Raw genomic sequence first — 25105 nt, 5'->3', positions numbered from 1 at the left:
TGGAATTCATTAAAAACAATAAAAGGAAACATTGAAATCACATTTGAATTGATTTAAACAAGAACAATGAGGGAGAAATTTTAAAAGTCTTAAAAGAAATGTTCTATGTACCTTTTCGTACTTTTTTTATCCAAAAATAAACAGCGTGCAATTACATATTTTCTTTGGATTTAATTTAGGGATTCCTTTTGGTAGAAAATTAAGGTTTTAAATCATGTCTTTTAAGCTGAGAGAAATAAAATTTTGGTAGTTAACCCGGGCATACACTGTACGATTTTTTTCAATCATTGCACGCAGCTGTAGCTCACACTATACCATGAAACCACAGGGTTTAAAAGTTCACAGCTCACGATGTATGTTCTCGCCATGTGCGACCCGATTATTCAATGCGATCTACCTGCTCACGCTGTACGTCTAAAACCACGTCGGACTCAGCTCCGCAGTGAGACGGCGCTACTCTGCCTCGTCTCTCTTTCTGATTCGGAGGTGGTCGTGAGAGGCTGATTGTCCCTTGTTACCCTGTGTGCTACACGATGCACGATCAGGCTGAAAGTCGGCCCGATTAAAAAATTCTCGCACAACTGGAAAATCGTCCCGAAAAGGCCAAACAAATCATACAGTGCAAGCCCGGCTTTAGACAAAATGCATATTTACGCTTGGCAGAGGATGATCGGCCACATATGGTTTATTAGGCAGCGAGGGCAGGAAGAGCGATACCGCTGAGAGCAAACCATCAGTGTGGACCGCAAGCGAAGACTCTGAGCTACGCACGCACAAAGACTCATTTGTGCACAAGCTCAGCAGAAAGAGCAGAGTTTTTCAGAGTTGAGCGTGCAATACCATCCTGCCACACTACAGATAAACTTTTTTTGTAGATAACAAATGTAGGTTAAAACTGTCAAAATGACTTTCACTTTGGAAAGTCCTTGTTTTAAGTTTTTTCGTCTCATTTCTTTGAAAGTAAGCTACATGCAGCTATCACTCAGCTCCCAACCTTTGAAACTTCAGTTATCAAATTGCTTTATCTGCTTACTTATATGAAACTCAGTTGCTACTGGGTGCTAGATAGTCTGGGGATCTGCTTTATTGTAATCTAGATTGAAATGTAATTTTTCCCATGACATTGCCAGGGTCATACATGTTCATCATATACCGATGGGTTAACAGTTTGGAGCTTATCAGACATAAGCCCAAGATGAAACTGAAAGATGGTGCTCGCTAACCTGGTATTTTTTATTTTAAATTTTTTTTTTAATAGGTGTGCCATTTGTCACCACCAGTACAGTTATTTGTTTTACAATATAGACACTACATTTTTTTTACATTCTTTGAATAAAGGTGCTTCCCTTTCATTAAATAAACAATTTAAATATAGATAAACACGTGTCCCAGGAAAACTGACACCCAGCGACAGGCCTATCAGATGCAGGTGTAGGATTCTCAGGCCAGGTCATTTTACTCACCCATCCTTTTTACTTCAAGAAGGTAAATTATTTATTCAAACATAATGAGCCCTCTTGACTCATTGTGTGCAGCGCTCAGTGTTCTCTAAGTTTACTACTTATACAAGGATTAAACAGAAACATTAACCGAAACGACAAGGGCCCGATCAACCAAATAAGAAACACTGCAATGAGGGCTGTTTTGAGTGCCTTAGTTTGTGTGTGCAGATTGTAAGATGTGCAAAATTGTTGTGCACTGCTAGGGTTGCTACTTTCAGAAATGAGCATCAGTGACACCGACCACAACTTCTTTATACTTTGACCACTTCCACCCGTATCAGCCACTCGTATTCAGCCACTACAGCAGTATTACATCTTGCTTAATGACAGTTTTGTTTTTTGCAAAGGGTCAATACAGGAGGCAAATAGTCACAATTAAAGCTTAAAATCCTTCTTAAGCAAAAAAAACACATAATTCTGAAATATTCCTGATCATAAAGTAATGTTAAATTAGGCTACATAAACATTAATTGGATCGCTATTTCCCAAACACTGAGAAAACTAAAGGACCCTGTGTGAAAAAAATTGATGCATGGTATGAGCAACAGCACCAAAAGATGAAATGTTTGTAGGGAGTGTGCGATCAATAACTTTTACTAAAAAAACGAATTGTTAGATATTCTCTGCATTAAATGCTGTGAAGTATCTGCTTTATGAGAGCTAGAATAAAAGAAACAGTGTCATCTGATTCTCAATTAAATTCAGGAGTTTGTGGATATTTTCTATTTCTTTATGAATTCATCCCGGGGCAGTCCAGGCTGGACTATATCTGTAAAAGGAAGAAAACCCTAAATCAAACCTTACTGTGTCTCATTAGTCTTAATGCCACAGAGCTTGGTGGACCATTCACAGTGTAGCTGACTGGACAAGTTTTGATGCAAAACCTTCTCTGAACCTTCACCCATCTCTGGTTGTACAAGCAGGGTTGTTTATGACAGCCATCTTAGATTAAGTCTTAGTTTATGTCTTAAAGATGAAAACAATTATTTGTTTTAGTGACGGGCTGCTCAGTGGAGCAGTGGGTAGCACTGCTGCCTTGNGATGAAAACAATTATTTGTTTTAGTGACGGGCTGCTCAGTGGAGCAGTGGGTAGCACTGCTGCCTTGTGGCAAGAATATTCTGGGTTTGATTCCTGGCCCAGGGTCTTTCTGCATGGAGTTTGGATGTTCTCCCTGAGCATGCGTGGGTTCTCTCTGGGTACTCTGGCTTCCTCCCACAGTCCAAAAATATGACTGTTAGGTTAATTGGCTTCTCTAAACACCACCTTAGGTGTGAGTGTGTGTGAATGGTGGTTTGTCTCTGTGTCTTGCCCTGCAATGGACTGGCGATCTGTCCAGGGTGTACCCTGCCTCTCACCCAATGACTCCTGGAGATACGCACTAGAGACTGACATTTTTTCGGGATTCCCGTGGGATGGGAGTCAGTATTAGTAACGATCACGTGATTGGGACGGTACAGGATTAAACATTAACGGGAGCAGACGGGAGCGGGAGCAAACCAATAATAACTAAAAAAAATCTAGGATCGATGCCAAAAGATAAAATAAAATAGAAAGAAAAAAAATCCAGTACTGGCGCGGCGCCGCTATTTTGTAGTTTTTTTCCTTGAAGCCTACACTATAATGAGAGTCAAAAAAACTACACGACCCAAAAACCAACAGTGCTTCCGCTTTGAGTTTTTCAGCCGCGCTCAAAAAAAAAAAAACAAGAATGGGAGCAGTGCAGGAGCAGGAGTCATTCTGAATGTGAGCGGGATGGGAGTGGGATGTAATTTCACCAGGAGTGGGACGGGACAGGATTTAGATTTCTACTCTGGCCCGGGATCGGGACACAATTTTTTTCTGTGGGAGTGGGACGGGACAGGAGAGAAAATCCACTCCTGTGTCAGTCTCTAATAGGCACCAGCACCCCTCGCGACCCCACTTGGGACAAGCGTGTCAGATAATGGATGTTTTAGTGACATTTTAGTAATTAATATATGTGATAGTTTTAGTTGGTTTAAGTCGACTAAAACTGAAAAAGGTTTTAGTCTACAGTAGTCTTAGTCACTTTTATGTTGCAATTCTTAAAGCAGCTAACCTTTACAGTTTCAAATCCAACCAGACTCTTTACCAGACTGAAAGCTCTTTCCTAGATACTACAATTGCTGGGTATAGAATGCTGATGTGCATTGCATCATTGCTGTTGGGCAGAAAACTTTGATTTATAGAATTCAAATAAGCTTTTTTTATGAATTCATGCCCTACTTTATAAAAAAAAAATGTCTCACAAAAGTTGAGAAATTAGCAGGTCTACATCATATTGATTAAAACAGCAGACATACAAGCTAACGAAATGTACATTAATAACGGAATGGTTTTAGACATACAAGGTTTCCACCCCAAAGCAAATACTTCCTGATCCACTATGAATTATGCATTACACACAGATCAATAAAATCTTGATTACTCCAAAAAATTAAAGGACAAAAACATTCTTTCTACTTCGACAATTTTAGCTTTATTTGTGAGAATTGACCCATTTGATTACTGCTGTTCAAGGGTCAAAGTAGGTTTAAATTCATAGGGGTCTGATATAAAACATTACGTACAGAACCTACATTATTGCCTTATAATGCCATGGCAATCCAGACCTTAATTTTAAGAAAATGTGAAATACTCAAAAGGAAACAGAGAAAATGTTTTAATGACAATACAAGGAAACATTTAAGTCATATTTGAGTTGTTATAAACAAGAACTATGAGAAATTTTAACAGTTTTAAATGTACCTTTTCATCTGGATCTTTATCTAAAAATAAACAGAGTGCAATTAAATATTTTCTTTGAATTTAATTTAGGGATTCCTTTTGGTAGAAAATTAAGGTTTTACATAATCTCTTTTAAGCTCGGAGAAATAAAATCTTGGTAGTTAACCCGGGCATATGCTGTGCGATTTTTTTCAATCGTTGCACGCAGCTGCAGCTCACACTCTATGACAAAACCACAGGGTTTAACAGTTCACAGCTCACGATGTATCTTCTCACAATGTCCGACCAGACTATTTGGTAGAAAATGAAGGTTTTGCATCATCTCTTTTTAATCTGGGAAAAATAAAATCTTGATAGTTAGACAAAATGCTTTTTAATACTTGGCAGAGGATGATCAGCCACATACGGTATATTAAGTAGCGAGGGCAGGAGGAGCCAGAGTGCTGAGAGTGAACAATCAATGTGGAGCAAATAGGACGCAGCAGCACGGCTGATACTGCTTAGCAGATTACAGCACAATGATGCATCTTAAACATTTGAAAGACCACTTGCTATCATTTTTATTTAGTTTAGTCAACAAAAACTCACAAGCATGACTTGTCATGTTTTTGTAATCAAAGATCCATGTTTAACGTGTGAGTGATCGTTATCGTCATTATCATGAAAACAAGGAGCGTCAACTAAATAATTTCATCATCGTTATTGTGGACAAAAAAAAAAAAAACACTGTAAGAAACACTGGTAGATCAGGATTTGGTTACCTCACAATAACGTAGGGCTCACTTTCCTGAAAGCTTACCGCCCCTCCTTGGGCTTCTTTGCCACAGCAGGACCCTCTTCCCAGAAAGCAGTGGCATACTTGTTGAGTACCATTCATAGATTTTCTTTTGTTGTTGGTGAGCAATTTTCAGATTCTCTGCTGCCTGCTGATGTGCCAGCTTGACTTTCTGATTGTGCCATTTAACTCAGTCAGTTTGTGGCCTTGTTGACTCCGTCTGGGTGCCAAGTGTTACATCCAGGGGAAACGTGGATACCAACCGAACAGAAGAATGAAGTTTGTCCTTAGGAACAATGAACTGTGTTGTTATACATAAATACCAAGTTTCCTAGTGTTCACTTCTGGGTTCTGGTTATTGTGAAGTCTGTAAGAAATTGCAGACTGAGACACAGCAGACTGAAGGGAACAAAGCGAGCTTTTAATTCAAACACTTGCAAGTGGAGAGCATCACAGTTACACAGAATTTATCAGTGAGCTCTAATTGGGGTTCCTCATCCCCCTAGATATATAGAGTAGATGCTATTTGCCTGCACAAGCGGTTACAAAAGATTTTAAAAAAAGTTTGTTGCACAAAACATTGGTTTCCACAGAACTGACCACTTCTTTTCTATTGATAAGCAACGTCTATTTCAAGCTGACAGTTCCTAACTTCTCCACAGCTGTTTATCCTGTTGTAAAAATATGCTAAGTCTCTGCAGGGTGATCTTACACCCTTTTGAACCTGAACAAATACAATTCTTACTTAAAAAGAAAGATATAAGTTGCACACACAATTTTTTACTTCCCATTATTCTTCAGGGTTCCTAGGAGACAGTGCAAAGTGCACTTAAAGCGTTCATAGGTTCCCTTGCCCTCATGTTGATAGGGCCTGGTTGTTTTTTTGGTTGTCTTTCGTACAAACCACTTAAAGCTGGGCATACACTGTACGATTTTTTGTCCTTCTCTGGCCGATTCTCCAGTGATGCGATAATTTTTCGATCAGACTGACTTTCAGCCTGATCGTGTGTCGTGTACAGCGGGTAACGAGGGTCGTTAGCGTCTCATGACCACCTCCCGAAAGGAATCAAACATGTCTGAAATTCAGTCGGCCGTCGTAAGGTGGACGTGGGCAAATCGCAAAGCTCGCATTAAAACAGGGATTCTTCTTCCTCTCAGACGAAAATGCAGANCATTTTTATTTAGTTTAGTCAACAAAAACTCACAAGCATGACTTGTCATGTTTTTGTAATCAAAGATCCATGTTTAACGTGTGAGTGATCGTTATCGTCATTATCATGAAAACAAGGAGCGTCAACTAAATAATTTCATCATCGTTATTGTGGACAAAAAAAAAAAAAACACTGTAAGAAACACTGGTAGATCAGGATTTGGTTACCTCACAATAACGTAGGGCTCACTTTCCTGAAAGCTTACCGCCCCTCCTTGGGCTTCTTTGCCACAGCAGGACCCTCTTCCCAGAAAGCAGTGGCATACTTGTTGAGTACCATTCATAGATTTTCTTTTGTTGTTGGTGAGCAATTTTCAGATTCTCTGCTGCCTGCTGATGTGCCAGCTTGACTTTCTGATTGTGCCATTTAACTCAGTCAGTTTGTGGCCTTGTTGACTCCCTCTGGGTGCCAAGCGTTACATCCAGGGGAAACGTGGATACCAACCGAACAGAAGAATGAAGTTTGTCCTTAGGAACAATGAACTGTGTTGTTATACATAAATACCAAGTTTCCTAGTGTTCACTTCTGGGTTCTGGTTATTGTGAAGTCTGTAAGAAATTGCAGACTGAGACACAGCAGACTGAAGGGAACAAAGCGAGCTTTTAATTCAAACACTTGCAAGTGGAGAGCATCACAGTTACACAGAATTTATCAGTGAGCTCTAATTGGGGTTCCTCATCCCCCTAGATATATAGAGTAGATGCTATTTGCCTGCACAAGCGGTTACAAAAGATTTAAAAAAAAGTTTGTTGCACAAAACATTGGTTTCCACAGAACTGACCACTTCTTTTCTATTGATAAGCAACGTCTATTTCAAGCTGACAGTTCCTAACTTCTCCACAGCTGTTTATCCTGTTGTAAAAATATGCTAAGTCTCTGCAGGGTGATCTTACACCCTTTTGAACCTGAACAAATACAATTCTTACTTAAAAAGAAAGATATAAGTTGCACACACAATTTTTTACTTCCCATTATTCTTCAGGGTTCCTAGGAGACAGTGCAAAGTGCACTTAAAGCGTTCATAGGTTCCCTTGCCCTCATGTTGATAGGGCCTGGTTGTTTTTTTGGTTGTCTTTCGTACAAACCACTTAAAGCTGGGCATACACTGTACGATTTTTTGTCCTTCTCTGGCCGATTCTCCAGTGATGCGATAATTTTTCGATCAGACTGACTTTCAGCCTGATCGTGTGTCGTGTACAGCGGGTAACGAGGGTCGTTAGCGTCTCATGACCACCTCCCGAAAGGAATCAAACATGTCTGAAATTCAGTCGGCCGTCGTAAGGTGGACGTGGGCAAATCGCAAAGCTCGCATTAAAACAGGGATTCTTCTTCCTCTCAGACGAAAATGCAGAGCATAGCGGCGGTGCTAATGTAATGAAGTTCTTTCCGTAAAATTGACAGACCATAGTAGCCACGTTTGCTCAGCCATATCCTTGTCCAAATACATCATCGCCTTTTCTTTTTAGGGCTTTCAGCACAAAAAAATTTGACAAATTGCCAAAGTAGCATGTTTCACTCTAGTGGGCTTCATATTCCTATTCTTCTACTCGTTTGGGTTCCGGATAGACGAGTCAGAGTAACGCCATCTCACTGCGGAGCTGAGTCCGACATGGTTTTTATACGTACAGTGTGAGGTAGATTGCATCAGAGCATCGGCCTGCACAGTGTGAGAACATACATCGTGAGCTGTGAACTCACACTGTACAAGGAAACCCTGCAACTTCCTTTTACAATGTGAGCTGTAGCTGCATGCAATGATTGAAAAAAATCATACAGTGTCTGCCCAGGTTAACTCTGTCAAGATGGCTGATTTAAAAGTAGCTTCTTGGTCCGAAAGAAGCCTCTGAAGGCTACCTACCAGACGAATAACATGCTTCCACAGGGCCTTAACTGTGGTTTTAGCAGATGATCGCAGGTAGGAATAGCCCAGGCATACTTGGTAAATTGATCCATCAACAACAGCACATATTGGTGTCCATTTGTCGACAGCAGTAGCATTAGAAAATCCATAGCCAGAGGTCTAGAGGGGTTGATGTAAGAGGCACCTTGGAAAAGAGGAGCATAAGGCCTTGACTGCTTCTGCCTGCTTAGGCCAGTAAAAACGGTTTGTCACCAATTCAAGAGTCTTTTCTATAATGTATAGCCTGCCTTTTCATGGCAGACTTGCCACACTTGTTGTGTATACACAGCTGGTAGGATATGTTGAAAATTATCCCTAGTCTTTTGGTCTTGCATCCTTTGGCATCCTAACACAGGATGCCACACTGGAAAAAATCCAAATCTAGATAAGTAATTTTTTCTTAGAATAAGTGCATTTGTTCTTGGATTGAGGAGGTAAAGGAGTCATTTTGCCAATGGAACAAGACAATTTACACTTAAAACACAATTGTCTTATTTCAAGTGCATATTATCTAAATATCTGATTTTAAGAGTAAAATTGGTCATTCCGTTGGCAAACTATCTTATTTACCTGCTCAAATTAAGGGTAAATACACTTAATTTAAGACATTTTTTACAAATTTTTAGATCGTTTTTGCAGTGCATCTTTCAATGAAAGACGACCTCCTTCCCTTAGGAGCATTAAGTCAGGTTTATGCTCAGAAACCAGGTCATCTGCAGGTGTGTCGCAGTTATCTGTGTTAACTGCGACAGTGCCACAGATAGCTTCTCAGGGAGGAGAGAAAGGAGGCCTCTGATTGGTCAATTCTACATCCGCTATTCACTATGTGTGTTTCCTGTTTGGTACCTAATGGCAGAAAGTCTGGCTGTAGTAGACGCTAGTTTGTATCTCTGTGCAGGGTCTGTTGGTTTGCACCCAAAGCCAAAACAAAGCTCTACTGATACCCACAATCCTAGCTAGTTTGTGATTGTCCCTCTTGAGTTGTGGCGTGTAATAACATAGCGCAGACCCGCTTCAATATTGGGCATAAATCAAAAATATCTGCGTGATACCTGCGACATGCTACACACTGCTTAGGGAGTATACTCAGCCCTTTAATCATTGGGTGTAAAGTTTGTCTTTGGATATGGTCAGGTAGAGTCTCTGATGGCAAACGCTGTAACACTTGCTGGATCACTATTCGGATAGCGACCATGTCGATCAGGGATGCCCTTCTGCCATGGCCAAGTGTCCTTACTAATTGAAGTACTCGAATTGAGCCCTGGTGTGTTGTTCCCTAGGCAACTATGACAGCAGCACATATGTGACTGAGGTCCTGCTCTAATGCCACCACAACAATTTGAATGGCCTTTGGTACTTCCTCAATTTTATTCCTTTATTCTCAGCTTTAGAATAAATGTCTGTGCATTTATGAAAATGCCGAACAAATTTGTTCAATAGAGGATATAATATTTACCTGCCAAATGGCGCACAGTTCCCTAATTTAAGAGGCCACAACCCTGTGGTCTTCCCTATTTAAGACAGGGTTTTGTGTTGGTGTTAGCAAGAAATTTGTGGATTTAATTTGCTTGACCATAAAGCAGCAAGAACTTGCAACAGTGCTGTTCACAGATGGCAGCTGTAGTCACTGTGTGAAGAAAATGCTTACAGAGGAGCAGAGAATGTACCTTTTCTGTTTATATGAAATTAAAAATGAATTATCAGGACTGATCACAGATAAAAAAAATACTTTTAAGCAGAGCAGCTATCATCTGGTTCACTCAACCTGTCACAACCAGTCAAGCACTCTGTTTCTGAACCTGAAAGCAATTTAACTTAAAAACATCTGTCACATCCCCGTTCCAGATACAACAGACACATAAAACCATTTGAAAAAAATAACATCTAATCAAAGGTGATATAGATGAGAAAGGCTGATTCAGATTGTTAGTCTTCAGCACCACAGCAGTTTAAAAAGCACAGAGAAAACAGTGGAATACACAGACAAGCAAATTTCCTCATAATATAATCTAATTATTAATTAATTTTACCACAGACTGACACAGAGAAATGCCCCTCAGTGGGATAAGAGTACCTACATATTCATCAGTGCTGCAATTTCTTATATAAATTATTTGCTTTATCAAAATACAGGCTTACTGAAAGCCACTTTTTTTTTTAACTTGATATGATGATTTTGATTAAAAGTATGAACAGACAAGTGCAAGATGATGCAACACCTTTGGCCCCACAACCTCTACAAGGACTCATGCACTGGATAGCATACCTAAAATACTACTCTGGGAGGGACAATAAAATGCTAGAAAATGCATCCAGACACCAAAAAGTGCAGAGTTGCAGGGAGCCTTTGCCCAAAATACAACTGTTTGATAGAAAATATGTCTCTATTTTTCTGACAGTTCAAATATGTTGATACATTTGTAAAAGATTAAGCCTCCTTCTCACCACAACAACCACAGAAATGTTGCTCACAAGTTTGCAACCGACTTTCAAATTTGGTAAGTACTGATCCACAACCCAGACCTGGAATATCTTTTAGACTTGGGTCTTAAGTTTGCACATTTTCATATCCTCCCAGTATTTTGCATGTTCTGATAATCATCATTTGCTTTTAAATCAGTTTTGCATGTAATCAAACTTGCAGGTTCCTATACAAGCAAATCTTTATTGGATTAAGGCCCAAAAGTAGATACACATAATAAAAGAATAAATTAAGATACTGAATACAAATGCATGAACTCATTTGGCAAGAGAAAAATCCCAATCATCATAAATTAAAACATGTCAGCTTTTAATGAACTACCACTTAGGTCTTTATGAGCTTATTTTTAGACAAATTGTTTAGCTGGAAACTCTTTCCCTTCTTTGCCAGATGTGTAACCTCTGTTGATCTCCATTGGGAAGTTGAGGCATCTCCAAAGTTTAGAAAATTCGAGCTTGGCTCAGTAGGTGTTGTTAGATTCAAAATATTGTGAGTTCATATTTCATATATGACAAAAATGAATCTGAAGCACACAAAAGGATTTTTGAAACAGAGCTTTTCCTGCAGGAATGAGAAAGGCTGCTGCTCACATCCCAGCACCAATCTGACCCCCAACAGAACAGCAGTCTTTTATTCACAGAGCAGAAACAAATGGGTGGGTCTTAAACAGAAAACCCTGTAATGATTATCTGGCAGGATGCAGATCATAAGACAGTGTAAAATGACCATCTGGCTGGATGGAAGTCACACAACCGTGTGACTCTGCCTCATGACCTACTGGATGCAGGTCATAAAAGTTTATGACCCTCCTGATTGAATCACAGGACAGAAATGTAGCATCTTATTTATTCAATGTTTCATATGCCCACACAATAATTTCATAATTATAACTCTTACAGGTGTGTCCTTTGTTGGTGTCCTCTCATCAGTCCTGTAACCACTGTAAACTAAAGATGAGAGATGTTGCAGATTTTATTTTTTATTTTTAGAGCTATAGGGTTCTAATGTCCAAAATTAATATAATTTAAGGGGAAAAAAATAAATAAAATAACAGTTTGGACTATTGAACCATTTAAAATGTTAATGAGTTCCTCATATATTAGGACATGTAACAAAAAAAATCTCACTGGTTTCATGTAATTCAAAGTGATTCCAAGAACTAGTAAAATACACAGAATTTCCTGGAGATTTCATACGAGATTTTAACAGTTACGTGCCTTATCCTGCTCTAAGGCCCTCCTTCCAACCACAGTCAACCACAGCATTTGTTCACACAGTTTACCTTGCTCTTTCCTTTTAGACATTATGTTAAGTAGTTGTGTGTCTCTATGTGGGTCATATAAGTACATATTTTGGTTTAAATACTAAATTTGGATGATCTAATTGTAATATTCCTTCAAACATCAAACAATGACAGAAACACTGCAGATATAACTTACAGTAAGAGACTTTATTTTCAGATTCCTTATTCTGTATTCAAGGTCATGGATAGTTCAACATTTTCAAAAGGGTTTAATCAGAAAATCTATTGTTAAGGTTTTTTAATCACTGTTTAGAATCATCTTATATCAAAGTTAAAAAATCCACAATTAGGTGACAAGCTGGCAAAGCTGTTACTTGAACTGTCTGAATATCCTTACTTGTAGTCACAGTCTTTCTTGTCTTTATTAACCAGTATATAATACCTGGGATATTACCTGAGATTCCGATTTCTGACCAATTACAGAAAAAAAATATCATTTAGAGAAGGCACAAAGTCTTTCCAAAACAAAGAAAGTGGAACTAAACCAGTCAAATATATAAATGGGAAGACATTTAAATTATACAATCACACATCTGCATAAATGTTTTGGTTTATTAACAAAGTTAAAAGATTGATTTTTAGCTCCTTAGCTAACCTTTTGGACAAATCAAAGTAGTCTGTTTTTGTAATATTTTCTGTTTCTCAATCAGTTTCTCTTCTAGGCACTGAATCAGAACAGGATCCACTTTGGGATCAAACTTGTTGGCAAACCAGTGGCCATAGTTCAGCAACCAATACAGTTCGGCTGCACCGAAAATACAAACACTGCGCACGTGTGTCCCAGAACACGGCGGATAAAGGTTCTCTTCCAAGTAATGCCATTTTACAAGCCTCGTTTTGCTCATTAGGTCTGTGACATCAGGATGGGATCTGGGCAACCCCCCTGGAACACCTGGAAGTCGTACAAGTGTGGCCCAGAAGTGTTCATCCGGAGAGTAAGTGTCCTCTGACCAGGCCAGGAAATCCCTCACCACAGCCGATGAATTTGTGAACTCAACAAATTCACGTGACAACACAAAGTAGGCATTCCCAATAAACATCTTTATGCCATGTGGCGGTTGTGTCTTTTCCTGTTGTGTTTTTACTGGAAGTTTTTTATACTCAAAACTGGCCTCCTGCAGCTCATGATGGTAAAGGAACCTCTCCTTCTTGAGGTCGCTGGGTTTGCTCGTCTCCAACATATTGGAGCCCTTTAATAACTTGAGCTCTGACACCAGCTCCATGTTGGATTTTAGCGGGAAATCTTGGCCACAAAGGTTGATGACATACTTCCACTTGACCTCTGATATCAGAAGATCAGACAGGCAGTTGAGGTCGGCCTTCAACCGGCTGATACTTGCATAGTAGACGGCCTCGCGTTTGCTGGAGATGAAAACGTTAGGCAGACAACGGGCCAAACCCTCCATGGCAGCCATGAACTGAGCCGATGACTTCTGATCATAGTGGATACAATAGATATTACTGGGAGAGTACACTGCCCTGAGGAGTTTCTCTACCATCCAAGCGTTTTTATGTACAACCAAAGAGTATGCAATAGGAAAATCTTTCTCCTCCTCAGAAATGCACATATTCCCGTAACCTCTGTGCTTCATGAAGAAGGGACAGTCTTCTGTGGTTTTGATCAGACTTTCATCACTACCTTCCTCTATCGTTTTCCTTCTGATGATGAGGGATTTCCCAACTTCAACCGGGTCCATGTTGTAAATACCCTCACAGCTGATGTTGTGCTTGACAAATGGCTCTATGATCGGGTCTTGTGAAGGAGATGCGGGAATGTAGATATACTTGATGCTGACCAGCAGGAAAGCTAATGCCAGAGCGGAGAGGAAAGAGGTGAGAAACGTTTTTCTAAGCTTCAGCAGGAAACGTCTTGAAGTCATTCTGTGAGGAAACAAAAAGAAACATTTGAGGACCTGAAACACAAACTTAAAACCCTCCTAGTGTGACTGAGAGCAGAACAAGGATCTAAAACCAGACAGTTATAGGTTTTTTTCTTTTTTTTTTTTTGCATGTCCATTTTGAACCTTTGGATTTGTTAAAAAAATTGTTGAATTCTGTTTCTGTTCCCTCATCACCATTGTGGCACTGACAGAGGCATACTTTGAACCACATTTAATTTCGCTGTGTCTCAATCAGGCGGGAAAGAATTTTATTTCTGCATAGCTAAGATAGGGAGAGTCATTTCCTCAAAAGACTTCAGGGCGAGCATTTTAGGCTGCACATGTTTAATGTCTGTAGTTAGAATTAACAGTAGATTACAGCTGGCTGGTTTGTTCAATATTGAAATTAAACATTTAATTTTTCAAAGGGATAAAATTGTAATTATCCGTATGACGTGTTAATGCATCTGATGCCATTTGTCTTGTAGTTAAGTTGTTTAACACAGACTGTCTGTTGCATAGACAAGTATACATTTTAATGCCCCTATAATTATTACAAAAGTGCAGTCTTGTGATCCACTATCTGGCTTCTGTCAGCATGTCTGTTAAAGAAAGGAAGTGTAGCCTAGAGAAGGAAGATTATTCAACAACCATGAGTCTTATTTTTAAACAAAAAAGGAACTAATTATTTGTGTTGACACAGTGAGCAAATAAAGACGCGCTGGCTGAAAACACTGGGACAAAACAAAATTCCTCTACTAAAACGAGAAAGTAAGTAAAGTATTTTTATCAAGAGCCTTTCACAGGTAAAACAATCATGAAGCTCTAAACAGAAAACCAAGAAAATAACACCTAAAATAAAAACAAAAAGATAAAATGGCAATAAAATCACAACACAAAAGTCAAATGAAAACAATGTTAAATTGCGTCTTATATTTCTTCTGAATGTATAAACCATAACCGTCGTTTTTTATAGCACATTTTCTTAAACTATAAATACTTATAGCAAATCCACTCACTGGGTTTGCAAAAGGTAAAGCGCACACACTGCTTTGCACTCAGTAACACACACTTTCAAAAACCGTTGGTACAATCCACTGATTAGCACTCTTTTTGCAGAACTATAAACACAAATCATTGCTTTACACTCAATTTGCAAATGATCAACACACTCCTAGCAAAACTATACACATTCATGGCTATTATTTACACTATTATGCCAACTGTCTGGCACACTGTAACATGTTAAAACTGTTTTAGATGATTAGTTCACTTTGCAATCAGCCTAAGCACTATAAATAAACCACAGGTGAGCTGTCTGTGAGGAGTAAAACAGAGGGAGCAAGGAGAATAAGAATTACTGGAGACCGAGGAAGAGGACATGAAGGTGAAGAAAGAGGAGACCAGATAATTCATCATATGGGGCAATGTTATTTTTACTTACTTTTATTTTGCTTTTTTGTATTTGTTTCATTATCTAATTCATGTAAATCCTGGAATTGTCCATATGGTAAATGGCCTGTACTTATATAGAGCTTTTTCAAGTCAGGAGACTTGACCAAAGCATTTTACACTACATTTAGTCATTCACCCATTCACTCACACATTGATGGAGGCAAGCTACATTGTAGCCACAGCTGCCCTGGGGTTCACTGACAGTAGCAGTGCTGCCGCACACTGGTGCCACCGGGCCCTCTGACCATTAGTAGACAACGCAGGTAAAGTGTCTTGCACAAGGACACAACGACACTGAAAGTCGGAGCCGGGACTTGAACCGTCAATCCTTCGATTTCTGGGCAAACTCCTACATCTGACGCCACTGTTGCCCCGGCATATACTAATTTGTCTTACACAAATAAAATGGCCTTGCCTTCCATAGGGCTGCTTTGATCAGCAACTGCTTTACAGATCACCCGTTCTTCACTGCAATCAACCTCCTCCCATACTCTCCATTCTTGAATCCGATTGAAGAGTTCTTCTCTGCCTGGCGCTGGAACGTCTATAACCCCATCCACGCACACCCCTATGACAGGCAATGGGGGCATGTGTGGATATTGACCAGGAAATGGCATTCCAGGAGATTTTTTTTGCCATTGACAAGAGGTCATTACATGTGATGTAGATGAAGTCTACATGGCCAGGCCAAGAGAGACGACACAATGCCACTCTCAATGATTTAGTGTTTTGACTTGGAAAAAAATCACTTGTGTTTGTTTTGATGTGTGTAGATAAACACCAATATGTGAAGTTTGGATCCCTTTATGTTTACAGAACCATGACAAAAGTCTGACACAGGCTTCCTTCTGCACAGAGAAAGCAGAAGGAAGCCAGATGTGTTTTCTATTTATACCATTAGGGTGTAGTTCCTACATTGAGTGCCTAATAATATGATGGCTTGTCTTCACATTTTGAAACAAAAAGACAATTTGTATGAAGATTTGAAGAGTTAGGCAAGGTTTATTAGCTTTTGGAAGAGAGCTACAATGTTTTGCTGATTTGCTGGAAGGTTTTCTTATTTGTGGCTGGATTTTTGCAAAAATAGCTAATAGTTACAAATATGGCCATCATAAAAAGTAAAAAAGTCCACATAGTCAACTAAACCTAGCTGCAGAGGTAGACTGTTCCTCAGCATTGGTGTCATGGACTGAAAGAAGATTACATAAATAATATGTGGCCTGGTTGTTTATTGCTCGATATGTTAATGTGAGGTTTTTAAACAGGATCCTGAATTATATTAGTGGACAGTGTGAGGAATTTAAAATGGGAGTTATGTGATTTGGCTTCAGGTCAAGAGTCTGGCTGCAGAATTTTGTACAGAGTGGATGCATGAGAGTGGAGACTTCAGAGCTGGTTGTACTCCCCGCAACAGTGTGGCGCAGTGAGTTTGTCACAGATATTTTTGATTTATGCCCAATTTTGAAGCGTGGTGTGCGCTATGTTATTCCACAACGGAAGAGGGACAATCAGGAACTAGCTGTGTCTATATCTAGATACGGCCAGGGCAGTGAGGAAGTGGAAAAATCCAGGTGGATAAATTTTGGTTTTTTTTTAATGTTAATATGGCGTGCAGGAGGTCAAGAAAAACATTCATTATGTTTTCCAATGTTGGAAATATTTGTATAATAAGTAAATTTAAACAATAACTGTAAACATTTCTTTCAACGAAAATTTGCATCATAGCCTCAGAGAGCACTCAAAGCCTGCAACACGTTTCAGCAGGACGGAGTGTGCGTCGGACCATGGATCCTAAAGGGAAAAAAGGAAGATAGCTGATGAGGAAAGAGGATTCAAAGAAGAATGCACCAAATAATTTGCTTTCATTATCAATGCGGAAGGATTGCCTGCATTTTTGCTTTGTAATAAGAGGTTGTCAAAAATTTAAAAGAGTAAGTCGGAAAGGCATTTCCAGGGATGGCAGGCTAAATATGCAGCCAACCAATGAAGAAGGGAATGAGAGAAATAATGTTGTTGCAGAACTTCTGGATAAATTAGTGGAGAGCAAAGATAGATTTAGGACATGGACTGCATCTCAAAACTCCACTACTGCTGTTAGTTTTGATGCAAGCATGGAAAACTGCCCACAGATCTAACAGCTAGTTCTCTTATGCAGATATGTGAGTTTTCATCCATTTTTTCCCAAATCCTCAAAATATAAATATCACCAAGGAACGCTGGTGATGGAGGATGTGAGATTTCGGGGGTTAGAGAGCTCTGACCTGATGGATGTCAGTTCATGCTTGGTTCCTCATGACTCAATCAATTCCTCCCAACAGAAACACGTGCACCATAGAAAAATTCCTTTATTGTGTTTCTATAATTTCATCAATGTAACAAAACCTAAGCCGTGCGTTGAAGGATGATGAATTCCACGCGGTGAGAGCGTTCACTGCTCCTCCCTCACCTTATGCTGCTATGTGACAATTGCTCCAGGATAAAGCTTTAATCAAGAAAGCTTATTATATATATTTAAGCCCACATGGTCCTTTTCTATAGTGGGCTAATACACTTAAAGCCTGTGTTGCCATACAAGGCTTATGTAAGACTTTTACATTTTTTGTGGCTCCAGACAGATTTGTTTTTTGTTTTTTTGGTCCAGTGTGGCTTTTTGAGCAGTTTGGGTTGTAGACCTCTGAAATAGAGTGTTACAATAATCTAAGCTCAAAGAATAAAATGCATTGATAATCTATTTTTTTTTAATACAGCTGGGGAGACCATGTGTGGGAGTTTAGATGTTATTTATACATAAAAACAGAACGTTAGACAAGGCCCAAAGAAGAACTAATAAATTACACCTAGATTTAATATACAGGGCTTTGGAGTTTGATCAATTAAAGCAAGAGCCTGACTGATTTTTGATCATAGAGCAGGAGGCACTATAATGGAAAGCCAATTACAGATCTTGGATAAACAGTGGACAAGGGTGAACAGCTTGACAGCTGGTGAGACTCAAATGACGTATACAGTTATATGAGATCTGTAAAATGATATCAAATATCATTAAAAGATTTAATAACATACACTAAAGGAAGAATATAAAAAGTAAACAACAGAGGACCCAAAACAGACCCATGTGGAACCCCATAATATTATATATATATATATATATATATATATATATATATATATATATATATATATATATATATATACCATCTGATACCATCTGTTTGAAATTGATGTGTGTGTATATATGAAAAACTGCATACTACTTGGATGTAAAATAATTGCCATCATGGATTTGTCAAGCTGCTGCCTACCTTTGTGGAGCAGACTAATGCAAAGTGAATCCAGAGGAACTTTTTATTGCCTACCTGGAATCAGTAACAATAGTTGAATAAACTTTTGGCTCTCAAAATGGTACTCGTCGATACCGAAACCAACATTTTAGTGTTGTATCAAGGCCCCGCCGTTACTGGTATCGGTATCAGTGCAACACTAATTACTACTTCTGTCAATTTTTATTTATTTTACTGCCAGCTGTGTTTAATGGAAGCCTATATACATTTTCAACTACAACTGTATAAAAAAAAACACAAATTAAAATCTGTTTTTTTCTGTTCACCCACTGCAATGCATTGTCCTTTCTCTAAAGTGTTGTGTAATACCAGGCCTATGGTGCAAATGACACCCTTCATATTTCAGTTCTGTGGTCTAAGCTAACTTCCTCTAAAACCAAGCCAGTTTTATTTTCTTTTTCTCCATTTCCAGTAGCATGGGCGTATGCAGGGAGTAAATAGTTTGGTTATTTCTAGGCCTAAACATCTCTGCTGTTTTGGTAAAGAAAAATGAGGAAATGGGTTACTCTTAGGTGTTCCTGACACGTGTAGCCGTTAACTGTGGCAGTAAGTAAATAACATAATTTAGCATTCAGAGCAGTTCATCCTCATTCATTATGGTCCCGAGCATAGTTCCGTCTCACTACAACTACCTGAGGTCATCTGCTCATAAATGTGTCAGAACTATCCTGCAGTATGTCCTACAGTTCCAGCTTTTGAGGAGATTAAATTAAAGATTACTGAGATGAAAGGGTGAAAGAAATTTAAGCAGAAGGCACTTCTAAAAAGATTGAGTGACACACCCGAGTTAAAAACAGGGTGAAACCCTTTCACAACAGTTCCTGGGAGGGAATTCAATTGTTTTTTATGCATTTGAATACACTAACCCACTAACCACCTGGACTCAGTGCGCCTGGACTAATAAAAGAAACACAATGACACTTGGTAGCTGTGTTCAGATGTGCATGGCCTAACTGATCCCACTCGTTTTAAACCACAATACTACGGCAATCTCTTGACAAATGTAATCTGCAAATGAGAGACAAACAGATGGCTGGGTTACAGGTGGTAAAGACATTAAAATTTCAAACACAATGCTGTTAGGGTTCTCCCCTTATGGGACTTTGAGCTTTTAGTTTTCAGTATCTAAGTGATTCTGTTTTGCTGAGCTTTGGTTTATTTTCCATTTTTTTATATTTAAGCTCTCCCTGTGCAGTTATTTAGTATATCAGTAAATTATACTGATGTCATTGCAGTACTCAAAATGGGTTTAAAATGAAAATGGGAAATGTAGTAAAAATACAGTTAGTATAAAAAAGTTAATGAAGTTTAAGCGTAAATTCAATCTAGAAAATTCTTATCACTTAAACTAACTGCAATATCCCTTGTTCAGCTCCAGTCAATCAACTTGGGGGCTGAACCTTTTCCGAAGCCAATCATCTTGCAAGATCCTCTTTATTTAGCTCTTGGCCAGGGCCGTAACTACCATTGAGGACACAAGGTCATGTTCTCTGTATTTTATTATTTAATCCATTGACTGAATTGTGATATAAACTAAAAAACATTTCAGTGAAACGGACTGTAAGACAATAATGTTTGTCTCACAATAAACTGCAGTGTTTTATATTTGAAGAGCGAAAACTAGCTCAACTATCTCATAGATAAGTAGCAAGTAAACACGTATTGTCAGTATGGTAACTGCCACACACAAGCTACTGCCTCGTGAGTCCGTCAGTCCCTGGAAGAAGAACACATCCAGCTACTAATGTAGGTGGAGAGCAGTTTAAGATGTTGATGACAGTGAGAAAAAAAATTATTTTTAATGAGGAAAGATTTCAGCTTAACGAGCTGCTCAGACAGCAAGGGAACATCAGACCAAAGCTGATTTAACTCCGTCGGTCCCGGGTCGTCAGCCTATTTCCACCCACTGAAACAACATCCATTAAGCGATTGATATGTTAGCAACGTCTTCGGCTGAAAATGAAACCTTTATTCAGCGCTGGTTTCCCAGTGATAGATGTTGGTATTGTTTCCTATTTCTGGTGGAACTCAACGTAGTCAGCAATAAGGCATGGAACAGATTGTGTGGGACAGGAAGTCGTGCACAAAAACAAAATATAACATCCGGTTAATTTTCAGAATAATAAATCATTTTCTGTGGTAACTGGCCCTTATTTCAAGAGTCCACATGGCTCTTCAAAAACTCTTAGAATGCCCCATTTGTATCTACAACTGCTGCAATGTTGTAGACTTACATTTATCTTACATATGTGATTAAATCATCATATTTATCTAGTATGTTTAGTTTCACTATTTAATTCTTTCACACTGGGCCACTCTGAAACCAGCTTTTAGGGCCCTGTCACACTTTGTTGATTTAGCAAGCGTATGGCCAACGTCTCAGAAAAATGTACATAAAAATGTACTTTTTATGTAAATTTTTAATTTTGGGCCTATACATAGCGTATTCATAACGAGTCCAGAAGTTATGACCAATGACAGCCTAACTTATGCATCACGATAGGCAGCGTAATGCACATGAAATGATGATATTGATATGCGTTGAAGATTAAGTGATTGATAAGTTATGCATTAGTTATGCACAAGTTACTCATGTCAACGATCACATGAGTAGCAGCCACATAGGCTGGCATATGTGACGTACTCGCTGTATGTCGGCGTGTTTCAGATTGCCTCAGCGTGTTCATTACTGAAACAAAACGTACACATCACTTATCCAACGTATGCCAGCGTTTTAGCCAGATTTTTCGTACATCAGGATTACGCTGGTCTAAATCGTCAAGGTGTGACAGGGGTTAGTTTCATTTCATGTTAACATGCTGAAATGACAAATAAAACTTATTGAAACATGATGTTGAAATGCATATTGTTTAATTTCTATCAGCTTTTGACTGTGTTGATATTCCTCACTAAAGGGAAAACAGGATAGGGAGAAAAAGGCCGAGTCTAACCGAGCTCCTTTTTGGGCCAAAAAGCAAGAGGAGCAGTGAGGAGAGAGATAAAGAGAGAGCAGGGAGTAGAAAAGGAAGATAGTGAGCCTGAACTTTTTTAAAGTTGGGTTGTTTAATTAATGATTACTGAAGTATTTTGTAAGATTATAATAGAAATATGTTATATCAGCACCCTGCGATGGACTCCCGACATGTTCAGGGTGTACCCCGCCTATCACCTGTAGAAAGCTGGAGATAGGAACCAGCACCTCCCGCGGGATAAGCGTGACAGGAAATGGATGGATGGATATATTAGCAACCATCATCATCAACCAACTTATTTCTATTAAACTGGAATGTCTATTGTAACACATTTCTAACCAGTTGTAGACAGAAGCTTCAAAAGAAAGATGACATAAAAATCAGGTTTATAATGTCTGAAACGTCTGTCATTGGAGACAGGAGAGGAGAAATTCACAACCGAGCCTTTTCAAAAGTCACAGTGATGTTTTTGCTCCTTCAGACTCTGAAAATGGCCAGATTTAAATACTGGAATTAAAAACATCTCTTGGGGATCACGCAGCTGAACCTGAAGTTCTGACTCTTGACGTCAGTTTTTCTTGGGCCCTGTGTACAGCCCTGCTCCTGGCCCAGCTTCTCTCTCCCACGCAAAAACAAACTTTCAACCCCCTCCACCCAACCTCCTCCCTCATTCTCACTGAACCCACTGAACCTCTGCTTTATTCCACCACCAGTATCTGGGCCCCAGGGGAAGGCTACTCTAATCCTTTTCTGGGTTTCTCATCCAAGTGTATGTTTATTCACAGCATCAAAGTCTTATGCAAGGGCCCGAGTGCCAAAGAAGTTATTTAATTTATGTCTTCATCTGCTTCTGTCTCCTTAAACCCAAGTCGGCCTCGGCAGATGGCCGCTCACTCTGAGTGCGGTTCAGCTGGAGCTTCTTCCTGTTAAAAGGGAATTTTCCTCTCCACTGTCGCCACATGCATACTCAGTGCGAGGCATCGCAGAGACTCAATGAGTCCTCACAATTAGCTGGTTTTCCTTAGAGAGTAATATCTTGAAGAATATGATTGTGTTACTTTTACAAATAAATTAAATATTTTCTAATTGCAACTTTTCTCTGTGTGAGTCTCTCCTGGTTGAAATGCCTTCTGTTACACTTAGGTGTCTCAGGCGGTCAAGTCAAGGTTAATATTACTTTAATACTTTCTCCTTATATATATATATCTCATTATATACACAGAGACATATATATATATATATATATATATATGTGTGTGTATGTGTATGTTTGTGTGTGTATGTAAAACCTCAACATCATATCATAGAATAGAAAACAACTGTGGTAAAATCAAATTTATAGCTTATAAAACAGAATAAGGCATTTTTTAACTTGGCTTTTTCACCAATACAAATTTTTGTATGGCATCATAATAAAGAAACTAAATAACACTCGAACTGGAGGACATTTGTTGACATTTCCCAAATAAATAAGATGTATTGGCACCAGAAAAGTTTATTTCAACAAAAAACAAATGAATACAAAAAATAAAATAAAAAAACAATCACTACCAAAACAATAAATAAAATTGTTTATAAAGTCTCTGTAAACCCTTAAAAGAATATTAATCATTATTAGGGAAAACAGACAAAATTGACAGTTTTCTTAAAAGTCTTTTTCAACTAGATTAAAGACATCTTTAAAACATCTTTTCAAAACATGGGTTGTTCTAGAGGGGGGCTGAGAGGGGCTAGGGTCCCCGTTAAGCTGATGACAATCCCTTAAAACCCCGTTATTAAAGACATATTACAGAATCAATACCTTATGAAGATATGCGCTGGCAACGAATCTGTAACCACATGGATCCTTTGTCCAATTTTATTCCTCACCTTTATAGTTTTACCTTAACAGTGGTTTCAAAATGTAAAAGTTACACTATTAGCTTTAGCCATATTGAGAGATAATTTTAGTTATCATCTGCTAGTGCAGGTGTCTATATCCTGCACATACGGAGTGGTTGGTAGTTTTTATGTTTGATAAAAAAAAAAAATAACTAAAAAAACTGGCTTCCCCCTCGTCTGGAACTACCTTTGCTTCAAAGAATAATCAAACTACTCTGCTCCATAAGTTGAATAATTTTGCTCTGCCCTTTTTGTATTATCTTTGTGGATTAAACACTCCATTGATCATAGACTGTTGGGAAGAGGGAGACGGCTGAATCGATAAGTCTGACAAAGCATCTCACACAGGTTGGGTGCTTCGCCAAGGTTATTTGGTTTGAATCCAAAGTGCTCCCACTACATCTGTACCATTCAGCTTGGCAACCAATTCCATCTCTGTTTTTCCAAATCCCTGGGTTGCTTCTCTTTGATGCTCTTCTGAGCTTGTGCATTACATTCTGAGGAACATAACAAGACTATGCCCCTGGCAAGTCCCTGACATAAGAATTCACTCCTGTTTACTTAAGGAAACAAAAACGGGAGGGGTGAGAGGAGACTATTTCACCACAGTGAAACCTTGGCTCATCCAGTTTCTTGATTAGAAAGAGGAGGACACACAAGGAAATAGTCAAGCATGCAAACAGAGACTATAAAGCTCATTTAATCCATCATGCAATAACTGATGTACTGTTTATCACAGCAGGTTTACTTCCAAGAAACCTCTTAAGATTTGTTTAAGAATAAACATCACAAAGACAACAGAAAACAGAAGATAAGTGAGAGATAATGTTTGCGGTGCAGCTTCAAACAGGACTTAACAAATCCTTAATAGTTACTTAACAATACCCTAAGCTTCATGCCCTGACAAAGCATGGTTCAGTCAGTGACAAGATTATCAAAAAACGCAAACCTACCAAGACGAAGTTGTTCGTTCAATCTAACTTGCTAAACCAGAAGAATATTTATAAGGGACACAACCAAGAGGCCCATGGAAACAAAGGAGGAGATGCAGAGATCTGCAACCCCAACTGAGAAGTGTGCCTTTGAGTCTGGGATTTGAAGGCAAATGCAGACATGCAGTAGCAGCCATTTAAAATGTCCCTTCCCAGCCGAATGCCAGCCGAATAGAAGCCTTCTTCCTTCCAACTCCTAGCAAAATCCCCTCCAACTTACAGCCACTTGAGTGACCCCCTCTAGCATTTTATTTTACTCAGACTCCAACCTTTCACTGAATTAAAGGGTCTGACTTGGAAATGACGCTTCTCTTTAGATTTTAATGTCCACAAATCATGACAGAAAGAATATTTTAGTACAAAGATTGATGTTTAAAAAGAAATTGTGGGGTACCAGGCAAGGGCCCATCAAAGAAAGTGGGGGAATCTTGAATTACTACTATTGTAGATCTGGGGTTGGACAACTTTATTTTGTGCTTTCCTTTAGTACAAAAATAACGACCAAACCTATGGTATTTTTGACCCTACTGAATGGAAAAACTCCACAGACTTAATTTCTTAACTCAAGAATGGCCTAAACATCTACCTGGGTAATTTCCCTTTCCAGGGCTTTACTCTGGTCCTCATACCAGCCTAGTACCTTCTAACTTTTCCCAGGGTTATT

The 25105-nt window shown here is 38.9% G+C and overlaps 1 protein-coding gene across 1 annotated transcript in view; it reads right to left on the bottom strand.

The window, feature by feature from the left end:
* Window positions 1-12033: 12033 nt before the first annotated feature.
* LOC107090356 (beta-1,3-galactosyl-O-glycosyl-glycoprotein beta-1,6-N-acetylglucosaminyltransferase 4-like) overlaps window positions 12034-25105 on the bottom strand; it is a 19368-nt gene continuing 6296 nt past the window's right edge. The window contains exon 2 of the mRNA XM_015383686.1: window positions 12034-13801. Within this exon, the coding sequence (XP_015239172.1) occupies window positions 12511-13800 (1290 nt within the window). The 5' untranslated portion in view covers window position 13801 and the 3' untranslated portion in view covers window positions 12034-12510. The remainder of the gene's footprint in view (window positions 13802-25105) is intronic.

The sequence above is a fragment of the Cyprinodon variegatus genome, unplaced genomic scaffold (assembly GCF_000732505.1).
Source record: "Cyprinodon variegatus isolate N-32 unplaced genomic scaffold, C_variegatus-1.0 Scaffold292, whole genome shotgun sequence".
In the NCBI taxonomy this organism is placed as follows: Eukaryota; Metazoa; Chordata; class Actinopteri; order Cyprinodontiformes; family Cyprinodontidae; genus Cyprinodon; species Cyprinodon variegatus.
The sequence above is the reverse complement of the archived record's forward strand: the minus strand, read 5'-3'. Positions and strand labels throughout refer to the sequence as shown.